This window comes from Strix uralensis, chromosome 4 (assembly GCF_047716275.1).
Source record: "Strix uralensis isolate ZFMK-TIS-50842 chromosome 4, bStrUra1, whole genome shotgun sequence".
NCBI classification, from domain to species: Eukaryota; Metazoa; Chordata; class Aves; order Strigiformes; family Strigidae; genus Strix; species Strix uralensis.
This window is the reverse complement of record NC_133975.1, coordinates 96,161,454-96,174,990: the sequence shown is the minus strand read 5'-3', so window position 1 is coordinate 96,174,990 and position 13,537 is coordinate 96,161,454. Positions and strand designations below refer to the sequence as shown.

At 40.3% G+C, this 13,537-nt stretch overlaps 1 protein-coding gene across 1 annotated transcript in view; it reads right to left on the bottom strand.

Moving 5' to 3' along the window:
* Window positions 1–1,041: 1,041 nt before the first annotated feature.
* Window positions 1,042–13,537, bottom strand: part of PLEKHH1 (pleckstrin homology, MyTH4 and FERM domain containing H1) — a 53,210-nt gene continuing 40,714 nt past the window's right edge. The window contains exons 23-29 of the mRNA XM_074868076.1: window positions 11,170–11,270; window positions 9,228–9,369; window positions 8,182–8,324; window positions 6,969–7,098; window positions 5,460–5,546; window positions 4,767–4,913; window positions 1,042–4,459 (exon numbers count right to left, since the gene is read on the bottom strand). Of these exons, the coding sequence (XP_074724177.1) occupies window positions 4,283–4,459; window positions 4,767–4,913; window positions 5,460–5,546; window positions 6,969–7,098; window positions 8,182–8,324; window positions 9,228–9,369; window positions 11,170–11,270 (927 nt within the window). The 3' untranslated portion in view covers window positions 1,042–4,282. The remainder of the gene's footprint in view (window positions 4,460–4,766; window positions 4,914–5,459; window positions 5,547–6,968; window positions 7,099–8,181; window positions 8,325–9,227; window positions 9,370–11,169; window positions 11,271–13,537) is intronic.

Genomic DNA, 13,537 nt, shown 5'->3' with positions numbered 1-13,537 from the left:
AACTGGCAAGTTGGCAGGAGCCTAGGGATCATGCTCCTTTGCATACAATGCTGTACTATGCTTTGTCTACATAATCTGTAATTAAAACATGGCAACATACCATCATGTGATATGGTAGAGATAAAGTGATTGATTTTTTTTCATGGTACCATGAAGTTTGAAAGACACAGGTTAGCTCATGTCACAGGAAGTATTCTGGTTGTCCAAGTGAAAGGCAGCAGCTTGGGGATGTGCCACTGGCTTTTAGGTAACGTTGTTTAGGTTACTTCATTTTTTACAGTTTTATTTCTCATAAATGAAATGTTGGGGTTGGCCAAATTTTTAATTCCAGTGCTGCTCTAATGTAAGTTGGTAGGTCTCTGAAGCTGGTGAAGCAGCACCCTGATGCGAACTCTGGTTGCAAGTCCAGGCAGAATGGAGAAGGGCGGGCGCTGGGGTAGGGGCAGAAATCGGCTGTTAACAGTGGCAGCAGGCCCTGGGAGCGTGACTGTGTCCATGACCACAGTGGAGGTCCTCTGACTAAGAACCACGTGGTGTGTTTGAGTTGCGTATGGCTCAGGGTGTGGTTCAGCCAGGCTGTGTTTCTTCATGGGGAGGGAAAATGGACAAGGCCCTTGAGGAGCGCTATAGGAGCAGCAAGATTTGCTGAGCCATGGGGAGAATGCATCAGAAAATAAACTACACCTCAGCAGAATGGACAGAGCCTTGGGCTTAAGAGTGTGCTGGGAACATTGACTATGCTGTAAAAATTGCATGAAGTCCTGAGAACGTGCACTGAAGAAATGACCACATAGCTGTGTCCCAGGAAGAAGTCTGGAAGATTGCTTTAGCCATCTTCTGAAGGACTGACCATCCTGTGCCCCTGGGAGCACACTTCAGACTGCCACTAAAGCAGCAGAAAGAAACAAGGAACCCAACTAGGGCAGGTCTGCACCAGGTACATGCCTGGATACCAACACAGTCTTTGTCCGTTTTTGTTTACATCGAGACTATTTTGGCTTTAGAATAGTTTCTTTCATTCTGAGAATAATACAGTTTAATTTATCATAACTGCATTTTATTAAGAACAAACAGAAATCTCACAGTTATCTCCCAGCCTTTTACATACACACAGCAGTTAGGAAAACAAAGGCTTCTGTCTTCTCATTCTATGCTGTAGCAATAGTCATTGCCAAAAGCATTGATTAAAATAAAAATTGTTTTCTCTACCAAAAAATCATACAAAATAGATATCTACACAGGGTTGGTTGGTTGAAGTCAGGTAAGCTATAAATAGGAGGTATATGTGCATCCATCAGAGTGGGGCGGTCCCTGAACTACTCAAGTATTGGTGAATATTTTTAAGAAGTAAGCAAGAAAAGAAGTTCTATATGCCATGCTTCTCAATTTAAAGTGCAGTTGTAGCAGAAAATAACGAGCTTCAGGACAGCTCTTGCTTATTCAACATTTCTGCTTCCTGTTTGCCCTGGTACAAGTCTCAAAGGACATGAGTGTGAGCACTGTAAGGTAAGTACAGCCTCTGAACTGCGGAGACTTTTATGCCTTGAGCATACCCAGCACCGATGACAGCTCAGCTTATTCTGAAGCAGCTTTGTTACTGGTGGGATACCAGAAGCAGGCTGCCAAACGGACCTTCAGATACAGGAGGAATTGTTAGGCACAGGTGACTGAGTGAGGAGGAATGATGCTCTCTCAATTGCAGCTACACTAAGATCACTCTGTGTGCGTGTGTGTGAGAGAGAAAGAGAAGAAATACATACTACTGACCACTCTATCAGGATATAGAGTCACTTAAAAGTATCTAAGGAAAAAAAAAAAAAAGACTAAATACCTTCTCAAAATTGTTCTTGGCTCAGAAAGCTTCCACCCTTTTCCATAACTTCAAGGGATGGTCCTTGAATTCAAAACTAGTGGATACATTACAGCATGTGCAAATCAGGTCTCTCTTCATACAATCTTTTCCTGGCTTACGTCTGCCATATTGTTCCCACAACCCACCATGGGTTTGGGTATTTTTTTTTGTTTGTTTCTGTTTTTTTTAATGTTACAAAGATGTTGATAAGGGATTGTTTGGAATTATTTTTGTCTGTCTCATGCTCTTCTCTTAATTTGTGGCTTTGCACCCATTGTAAGTGTGAATCAAAAACTTCTTGAAGTATCAGCTCCACTGTGTGCATGAGTTGGATGTTTCAAGGTTGGTAGCAGGTACTAGGGAGTAAAAACATGGGTATGGTTGGTTTGTTCATTTGCAAATAGCTTTGGTTTGCTATTGCTGAATTCTTTCTAATGCTTGGATTCACACTTTTAATTTGGGAAAGTTGCCCATGAATGCATAATTGTTATGAAGTTACACATAGTACTTTTGAAAGGGGAGTTATTCTTCCTTAGTTTTTTCAGAATGCTTATCAAAATAGCTGAACTTAAGCCAGGTAAATTTAGATTTTTCAAGAAGAATTGCTATTTATCTTTTATTTGTTTAAAATCCATTGCCTTTCTCAATCATAACCAAGTCCCTCTGAAACAGATCAACAAAAAAACGCCCACCATTCTCCAGGAAAGTCAGAAGAACAATACTTGAATACACATTTGCTGACTACCTCCTCCTTGCTACAGTAGCATGAAGGAAGCAGGAGTTTGAAAGGAGCAGCTTCTGTCAAGTCAGAATGACAGAGATGGTTTGGGAAGATCTGTTCCAGTTGCCGAAAGATAGAAAAAGTACAAAATTTGCTTGCCTTGTCTTCCTTTGTCTGAGATTATGTGCAGTTCCAAACACATCCCGAAACATCTACAACAGTGATTAACACAAAGAGTCTTTGAAAGTGCTTGTCAGACGGTGGAGCATGTGACACATTCAGCCCTGCAGCAGAGATCTAATGTTCATCTATTGCGAAGAACAGCGTCAACTCCTGAAATGCATCAGTCCTGTAGGAGCCAGGGCATCCTCTGGCACTGTTCCAGTCTGCTTTGAGTCCTCAACGTGCAAAGACACTAGGTTTCCACCTTTATTTAAAGTTGAAAATATTCTTGAGTAGCACTGAACTCTAATTCTATGCTCCCTATTTCAGGTCTGAAATTACCCTTGACTTGCATCAGAATAATTCTTGTCAGTTTAGTTCCTCTTCCTTCTCAACAGTGTCTTCTTTCTTTCACATCTGGAGCAAGGACTTGGAAAGTTTCTGTCTTTCAATTTTAGCATCAGTTTCAGGGAGGAGTTGTTATAACTCTAAGGAAAAATAAATTGTCCTCCGGGTTGTGTTAAGCAGTTGCATAACAACTATTACAGTCTCTGCAAAAATACTATCCTAATAGTTGTTCTGGGAGTGGCACCATTGAATTTAAACAGTGGTAAAAACTTTAATATGATGGCTAGTCACAACCAGAGCACAAAGCTGAAGTTAGGTCTGAACTACCCGATCAGACTATGTCATGTTAATCTTTACACTCTGGTCATAGCCTTTTCAGTGTGTATCTACTTTATGATGCAGTGATGTGCAGCTCCTAATACAGGCAGTATTCAACAGGATGCATCCTTGTACAGGGTTCATGCCACACTATCCATTACCACCTGTTTTAACTTTTAACAGGACTGTGAGCTCAGCCCATTGCAGTCAGATACAAGCCTATATACCACTCAAATCTGCCTTGCAGAGGGTGTAGTCTAATTTAGGTAAGAAGTGAGCAAGTTAAGGATTGATGCAAACAGAAGACTATTGAAAATAATGATAATAACTGAAAGGGGCTATGATGAGGAAAAGAGGTCACTAGGAGTTTTAAGAGCTGGACTGAGATTCCAGACACAGGGTGTGCACTGATCTAAGGCAGGTGCAAAGCTGAGATTGGGAGGGATCAAAGAAAACGTGTGTGCTTGTAAGCAAGGCAGTAAGATCAGGAGATGGAAGAAGGATGGCTGCAAGGGAAGAGGGCAGATGTGACTGGAGCACTGTGCAGGCAAATGACCTGAGGCATGGTATTTTGGATGGAGTGTGGCATGGAAAAGAAACTCCTGCACAGTCCCCAAAATAAACAGGTTTTTAAGAGAAAGGACACTGCCTCTACCCACACTAAGGAACTTTGTCTACAACTATGGAAGAAGAATCGGAGCCCACATTAAAGTAAGGTGTGTAACCAGCAAAATCATAGCAGTCTCCAATTCAGTACAGAGCAGTCCAAAAAAAAAACCCAAAAAAAACCCCCCAAAAACCCCAAAACCCACCACCAAAAAACCCAACCCCGAACAAAAAAAGCCCAAACCAAAATCTCCAAAGTCATTTGGAATGAGCCCTCAGAGCAGGGTGGGTCCCTTAGTGCTTCGGGGCACGGAAGGAAAAAAGCACCGACTTTCAGTCTCCCAGAGCTTGTTAGCAGGTGTTTTGCTTCGGGAGGGCTGTGTGGAAGATAGGAGTGAAGGTGTCGAACGGTAGTTAATATAGCTGGCAATAAGAAGTGTTGCTTCAACAATCTAGGAAAAAAGAAAATGATTAACTGTAAGTCAATTAGAGGCAAGAGTGCCCTTTGATTTTTAGAACCTATTGACTGCATAACTTCTGCAAATGGCTTTCTCACATGGAATTGTTTGGGTTTGAAATGAAGGTCTGTCTTTAAGAGTTAGGTAGAGTCTCTTGATTAAAGGTTCCAGTTTACAAGGGATTTTTTGAATGTATATAGCTAGTGCAGCAGCCAAAAGTAGCAGTCCCCAGGGCTTGTACAAAATGCCCAGCTGTGATGCTGCCAGCTCGAAAGAAACTCACTGTTCATTTTGGAATTACCTTTGGAATTGCCATTGTGAAAAGGAGTTTTTCAGTGCTGTTTTTTCCAGAACTCCTTTCTTTCATTTGACTGACTACAATCATGAAGTCATCTCGACAGCCTCCAAAGGTCAGCACAGAGGAGTATGAATAAGAGACCTTCAAGTGCTGCAGACAACAGAGAGTTTGAAACAGTCATAGTTCTGTAAAAGAAAAAACGGCCACCTTAAACTAATATATTTGCTACTTACTGCAAGAACACCAGATCTCCAGCAGTAACAGGCAGTATAGGTAACTGGCTCTATAGGTAACAGCTGGCAGAGAAAGCTCAAGTGAGAATTGAATTTCTAGTTTACTCCTAGCTTGCTCGATGCCTCACTGCTTCAGAGCAATAGTCCAAACGTGTTATATCCCAGATGGTGGTAGTAAAGCACATACCATGGAGATTTTGCAAGATGTATGAGCATGTTTGCTGCCCATCAAAGAGGCAGTTAGCTTTTACATGAAAGCCTACCTTACACTGTAGCTGTAATTTTCCTTTGTTTATGTAGCACTCAAACATAGCACTGGCTTCCCTCATCTCTGACTTCTACAAATTAACTTCTGGATCCATTTGAAGTTAAAGACAAACTTTTAGTGACTGTAAGTGGACTCAGAGGAATGTCTTTCTGTGGGAGATGAGTTATTTTTCTTAAACAGTGTTCCTCACCATACCATAATGTTATAATCCAGTATGCTGATACCATCTTCATTCACAGCTATCCAGACTGGACAGTCTTCCAATGAGGAAGGCAAAACAGGCTAGAGAAAGAGAAAATTATTAATTTAGATATTTCTTGACCACCACATAAAGATGTTTCTTACATTAATCCTGGGTTTTAAGGATAAAGTGAAGGTGAGAGAGAATCCTGTAGGCTTACCGGTCTGACCTGCTTTGATTTTTAAGAAGACTTTTCTCAAAATCTGGAATAACATTTTCAGATTTACATACAATGTAAGTGCACATCAGTGCAATTTTCTTTCTTACATATTTCAATGTATGTGCATCAATTATCTGTTGAAGATGAGTTATGTGTTGTTATGGCTAATGACATGAATCTTTCCTGGGAATCTGCCATTACATGGCTAATGCCATAGGCTTTGCTTTTAACTATTAGAAGTTATAAAATATGTTAATCATCAGAAAAGTCAACATTATTTAAACTCTGTGTGGAACTATTCTATATTCTGATTCTTCAGTGTCAGTAACCTCAAATACCAGTAACCTCTTCTGCTTTTATTTCTGACAGTGGAAATAATTGTCTTTTCAAAAACTTCTAGTATATTTACTCAAGAGGTCCCTTTCATCCTTAGACCTTATTCTGTAACTATAGCAGCTTTGACTTCAAAGCAAGAGACATGTAACCATGAACAAGACCCATCTCAAGCTTTCAACACAGGAGATTTCTGCTGGGTTGGGGAAGATGGTTAATGCCAAAACAAGATTTCTCAGACAGTCACTATGTGCTAAGACATTAATTTGGACAAGGGTAGTAGGTACAGAGCTCTAGCATGGGATGGGCTGAGGGATGGTACAAGCTCCTGGGAGAAGTACTCCTTCCAGCTGTTCTTTGCTCTCCTTCCAGCTGTTCTTTGCTCTCCCGCTGATGCCTGTGGGCTGGCAGCTTACCCAATGTGCGCTTTAGTTTTTGCTTCTGCCTTTTGTTTCTGCATTAGCAGTTCTTGCCTCTCTCGTGTGGCAAGGAAAGCAGCCAGCTCTGCATCAAGCAGAGAACAGGACTGAAATACCCATTCTCCTTTTAGCTAGCATCAGCTGCCAGGTGTGAGTTACAGGGGACTCTTCCCTTCCACCTGCCCAATGGTACGTAAATAGTCTTTTTAAAACTATCATTGTAGCCTTAATGACCAGGGAAATTCCTGCCTGAGAAAACTTTGGCAAGGTTTGTAAGGAGAGGTAGTACCCTATATTTTGATCAACTGATGCAGCCAGGGAACCTTCAGTATTTATTTACTGAACGCCAGCAACCCCTAGTGTTTAGAACATACTTCTCTTCCTTCCTTCTAAACCTATGTGGTACCAGAGCTGTTCGTTGAAAACGGAGTATTCATTTTTTTCCCTTCCTGAAGTAGAAGCATTTTCAAACCACGTTATCAGAGAACATAGGTATATCTCTGTTCAGACAGTTCACTCTCAGGAACAGAAGAAAGGTGTGCTCCAGTTACCTTAGCAGCAAATATTTTGGTTCCAAAGAGAGGCCATTTCCGGGCCACCGTCAAATAAATTCGAACACATTCTGGTGGAGAGCACCCCTGCAGCACCATCCACTTTGTCGCCAGCCTGTCAGCCAGTTGCCTTTCAGAATCCAAGACACAAGACAGCATTCTTTACTAATGTCTTCCAAAGAAAGGTGGGTAAAATTGTAACAGTTAATAAATGTACCTTTTATTCCGAAAGTGCTGTTCTGCACAGCACAGTGGACAGGGCTGTTAGCACTGTCAGTTAAGAGGGTTGTACAACCTGAGTTTATTTTTAGCATTTTCTCTACTTCCACAATTATTTTACTACTAGTTATACTGTAATGCCCAGGAATCCCAGTCACACGTGGGTTGCTCACTGGTGTATCTATTAAAAAAGTGTAACTACAAATGTTCAGGCAGCTGTTATAGTAAAATCCTGCCCGGCTTGTCTTCACGTTCAATTATACCCTCACCTTCATCTCGTCTGTAGTCTGCTCTATACAGAGTAGCAATATATATTAACTCACTCTTGATCTGGCTCACTAGGGATAGTTTGGCAGCTATCTTGCTACATGCAGATGGAAATGTGCTTCCAACAGGAGGTAACTGTGTTAGTTCCACCACTGCATCCCTAAGTAGCTTTGGGTCTGGAAGATGACCATTTTCTCCCTTTAAAACAGTTAGAGCTGAGATCCATGGCAGCATCTGAATTCTGTACTTGAGATCTCTGCATTGTATTTGAGAATTTCCAAGTCAGAACATCAAAAAACCCTGCCAAAATACGTCCTACCAGAATTACTACATGGCCCGAAGCAGCCCATATGTGCTGGCTTTATGGCTTGTTGCAAATGTTAGCCATCTGGATTCAATTGATACTTGGGGGAAGGGTAAAACAAAAATTCAGAAACAGAATTCATTTTAGGCTTAGGTTAGATTTTCTTGTAACAGAGATGCCTAATTTGGAAGTGAAAGGCTTCAACTTTTTGTCTATGGGAAAATTAGTTGGTGATTTGGCTCTTTTTATATTAGTTAACTGCTATTTTATTTTAAAGGAACCTTTTCCTGACACTTGTGATTTGTTTAAGTTTCTACATTAAATAATCTTGACAGGGCTCCTTGAAACTTCTTAAATATAAAGACAGAATTTTGTAAGTAAAATTTGGTTTTGGTGCAAAGTGTAGAAGAACCAACAATTTACCTGAGCTGTTCAGGAGTCATGTTTTGCTTGTAGCGTTTGGGGTAGAATTTATCTAAGACCTGATGGAGAAGATGCTGCATTTTCGATTGTGATGTTCCCCCAGGACTTGAAGATCCTGGTCGATCCAAATCCCCATATTCCACCTAAGACAACATTATAGTTTACAGTGCAACAAAACAATGGAACTTTTAATGCAGTAGAACATTCCATGAATTTGCATACCGGTAACTACTGTGTTTATTAGTCATGCAAAAAGATACCATTAGGCTGGGGAATTCTGTCTACAGCATTTACCATAGTAAATGTATACAACAGAGCAACTACTGAGGACACGACTGCTCAAGGAATTCTTTACTGATCTAAGAAAATAAAACAAGATCTTGCCCAGCTACTTCTTGTGGGGAGACACTTCTGTATAACTGCCAAGCTTTTGGGGTTTACTTTCAATTGGCCAATTAAAACAACAGCACATTTGTAAATGGTTTGGACAATGTTCCCAGCTTCTTCATCTCAGTTTGCATTGCTTTAACAAATGCAAGAATCAGTTTCAGTCAGCAAGAAACTATTGTCCTACTTAGCATGCCCACAACCCCTAGTGTGTGTTTTACGTGGTAAAATGATAAACACAAGCTTGGAGGTCTAACGGAGGATCCTACAAGATGCTCTTCCTGAGTAAGAGGCTATTGGCAGTGCAACAGGGAAAGTTTTTACTGTTAATGGAATTCTAGTAGTGATACTATTTCCATATCTCTACTAAGGCACTAATTGGAGCGGTTCTGGGGATAGTCCAACCTCACTGTTTTTTCCAATATTTTTCTTCAGAAGAAAGGAGAGGCACTCCTATAGCAAATTTCCCTACAGCCAAAGGTGTTCCAACAACATATGTACGCTGGTATAACGTGTTTGTCATGGTACATCTCGGACTGTATGTCTGGTAAGAAAAACCACCTTTGATTAAAAGACAGCTGCTTAGTCAAAGATATTCAGTGTACAGCTGACATTCCTGGAGGACAAAAGGGAGGATTTCACCCCATAGCCATACTCACCTGAGCCATCAGAGCCGCCATTTCCAGAGCTAATTCCTTATTAACAGGAAACCTTCCATTGGCTATTTCATTGCTGACTTGGAAGGCCAGTAGCAACCGCTCACGGTCCGTCTCACCTTTGGCCTGGCTCCGAAAATATAGCCTAAAACAGAGAGGATCATAAAGGTAAAAAGCAGAGGTAGGAACTTTAATCAAGGTGAGTAAAAATAAGAGCGGGTTGTGGGGTTGTTTTCCCCTCCTTCTCCAAAGCGAACTTTGTGTATTGTGAGGCTACTGGACAGAGATTTGGAAGCTGCGATGCTTCCCTTATGAACAAGATTTGGGCAAGAAGGCTCAAAAAATACTTTTAGCTTTGGAAGCCATTTGAATTCTGTAAGCCAACCACTTCAAGACAGTGAAGCCTTATTAAACACAGGTAAATCAGTGTCCATCCATCCCCATCAAGCACAGACAGGCAAAATTTAAGATACGGCCTTCTCTGCTTACCACAGAATACAGAACTACCTCTGCCTCACATGTATAAACTTCTCCAAGGCAGCCTTGCAGACTTGTTATTTTTGCCAGCTTTGCTTTGACCACTTACACTGATATTGTTATTGTTAAAAAGGTCTTCCGTTTGCTCCAGCAGGAAAGAAGAGACCAAATTAGCAGGCTTTATTTCAAAAATTGAAGAAGCATTCTTGTAAGTCAAAGATTCTCACTATTTTTTATTCCCTTCGCACTTGCAATGTCTTTGACCTGGTATAGCAATATGACTAATGGGGGTTGAAGACACCAACTTGGGGAATGCTTCCCAGAACCATTCCTCATGCATGCCTATTTACAGCTCACACCATCTAATTCAAATATTAATTTAAAGCTGCATCTATGACTATATATTTCACAAGACCACACAAGATATTAATTCCAGTGGGTCAGTTTGTTTATTTTTATGTCACTTTAACACCACCATTAGGACCATACTGACCTTACACATGTCTTATCAGAGTCCTTGGTGTTAGAACAGCCCAACCTTGGAAAGACCTTATCAAAACATCCTTGCTGTCCAGTCTAGGCACATTCCAGTCCAACAAAATAATACTGCAAAGTTTCACTCCTGAAACAAATACTGCCTTCTGGGTCAAAAGCAGTAACTTCTGCTTCCACTTCTGTTATACCAACTAACAAAGTTGACAGAAATTTGTTTCCACCATTACAGTCAACAAAATCTTCATACTTTCAATACAGAACTTTGTGTCTTTTTGTTTTGGGGTGGCCTTTGTTTCACCTGCAAAGAGAATTCACATGCAGAAAGCCGTTCCTCGTTCTCATACACAGCTCTCCATTCACTGTAATTCAGAATTCCTGTCTGGATTATAAATTATGAACCTCTTCCAGTTTTTGGTTTAGATCTTTGTCTTGCATTTCCCCTCTCTACCATCTCTCATCATCTAACTTTTAACATTTCTTTTTATAAAGTCTGGGCACTGCTACTACATGTCTCTTCTACGGCTCATGCAATTTAGAACATTATTCTTGTATCTTTTTCATCTCTGTGATTCTTCACTTAATTGCAAGTTTCATCATATTCATTTTCACTGGTGATTTTTCCCCCAGGTCTCTCTTCCTCTCACCTAACACACATTATTTAATTATGTTTTAGGATCTAGGCAAATGAAATTGTGCCAAGTATGTCTTATTGTGCTACAGCTAGTTCTTAACTCATTTTAAGTCTACTCTGCTGTTGTAAAGTGTTTTGGGTTTTACCTCTAGGCCATATACCCTCTTTTATACATGTACCACACACAAAATTCATCACATCTCATGTAGGATTTGAACACATCTTAGCTAAAATAGTTTTGGCACTAACAGTACTATAAATTACTGGACATCTACAGAGATATATGCAGTCTAGAAATGTTTAATTAACAGCAGTAGTGAGGCCAACAACAAAGCACAGTACCTGTTCTTATAGGTCAACTTCACAATTCTTGTGCCACCTTCATATTTCCCAGGATGCAATTCTTTTAAGGCTTGTTCCCATTTGGAAATGACATCACAGATCTTTAAAACAATATCATGAGGAGAGAAGAGAAACTGAGGTGAAATGTATAGTCAAGACTTGAAGGGAAAGTAAGTGAAAAAAGCGTTGTGAAACACAGAAGATAAAGAAGTAGTCTGAATCAGGATAAACACAGCTAAAAGTGACAAAACAATTCCGTTTTCTATTACACAGTATGTAAAAATTAAAACATTTCAACTGAAACCTCCAGCTCTGATCTGCAGGGGGACATGTGTAAATGAATTCCAGTCTGGTAGCAACTCTGTGGCTATGTCTATGTTAGCAAGTAGTGAAGCCCTGGAGGAGCAGATCTGCACAGTGGAACACCCGTTCCTAAGACTCTATGCCCACACTATAGGAGTTACAAAGGGTTTTCCTTTCAACTAGCTTTCATCTGATCAAATAGCCTGAAAGCCCACTACTATGTTGGATCACATCTTCCAGTTCATGTTTCACATTAAAAAAAAAAAAAAAATAATCCATTTCACACTTTCTAAGGTTGCTCCTTAATGTGAATCAAAGCATGATTAATAGGAACAATTGGTAGGTTTGCTTCAAAAGTGCTCTTCTGAGCCAAACTAAAGCACTAACGTATCCTCTGAATAGCAGCTGTCTACATGCATGGCTAAACCAAACCCTTGGAATGGGAATGTTCAGACTTTGGGAACATTTGGTCCCAGATTCCAACTTTGTAACTCAGACGTATTTTTAGTAATAGCATGTTTAATTCCTTTGGTTCTATTCAGCTCCTCTTGGTTATTCCAGTTGTTTTACAAGTGGTCTAACAAAGGCCCCTACTTCTCTTTTGATACCATCTCAATAAAAGGAATGTGAACATAAGAAATCACGTGAAATACATAATCAGATATCCTAATCCTCTCTTACAAAGCTACTGAGATTGCCTTGGCAAGTAAATAATAACCAGTTATTAACCAGTAAAAGTGATGCCTTTGATTGTCTCAAGCTCCTTCATTTACTCCAGTATCTCATCTCTCCAAATGGTGGTTCAATTACCAACAAAGCTCAAGATTATCTGATCTATATCAGGTCATGAAAGCAAAGTATACAATTTGGCACTGTCTGTGGTAGTTTCCTCTTCAAACCATCAGATTTTTTGGTATCTTCTCCCTCCATTGCCTAATGTGAAGTTTTACACTGTGTAAAACAGAATGTTTATGTTCCTTACAGGTATCAGGGCCTCTTCAAAGTTGCCACTACCACTATTTGTCTATCAATGTTGTATGACAAATTATTTTCCCCCAGATCAGTACCAAAATCTGGTGTGTCTCATTCATGGCCACTAGCCTGCTCACTTAAGGCAGTCATCCAGCTGCAGCATGGATAAAGATCTCCATATGAAAGACACAGATGTGCTTCATCTGCTTTCCTTTTCCTTTGATCTGAGGCACTCCTCTCTCTTTTAAAGTGAAGGCAAACTCAGTAGAGCTTTCTCCTCTAAGTGCACTCATCAACAATGAAAGCCTGAGTTATCTGGAGATACCAAGGAGATATTTCATAATCCAATAGATGGGATTTATATAGACATGCCAAGAGACTCACAGCCTAACATAAATTTGTCTCAATTAGGAGTGTCACATTTGATGTTAGTTGTGATAGCTGATCATGCTAGCTAGCTCAGTCATGTTTTAATTTTGTAGTCAAATTAAACTTTAAATATCTGCTAAAATCTAAGTTACAGACTTTTAAAAAATTGACCAATTTATCACCTATTAAAACAGTACATGCTTTGTCTTGACTAGTATCTCAGACTAGACTGAGCTAATTATAGAAACATAGATTCATTTAGGTTGGAAAAGACCCTTAAGATCATCAAGTCCAACTGTTACCCTAACACTGCCAAGTCCACCACTAAACCATGTCCCTAAGCACTACATCTACACGTCTTTTAAATACCTCCAGGGGTGGTGACTCAACAACTTCCCTGGGCAGCCTGTTCCAATGCTTGACAACCCTTTCAGTGAATAAATTTTTCCTAATATCCAATCTAAACCTCCCCTGGGGCAACTTGAGGCCATTTCTTCTCATCCTATCACTTGTTACTTGGGAGAAGAGACCAACACCCCCCTGAGAGCAAAAAGGTCCCTCCTCAGCCTCCTTTTCTCCAGGCTAAACAACCCCAGTTCCCTCAGCCACTTCTCATAAGACTTGTGCTCCAGACCCTTCACCAGCTTCATTGCCCTTCTCTGGACATGCTCCAGCACCTCAATGTCTTTCTTGTACTGAGGGACCCAAAACTGAACACAGCATT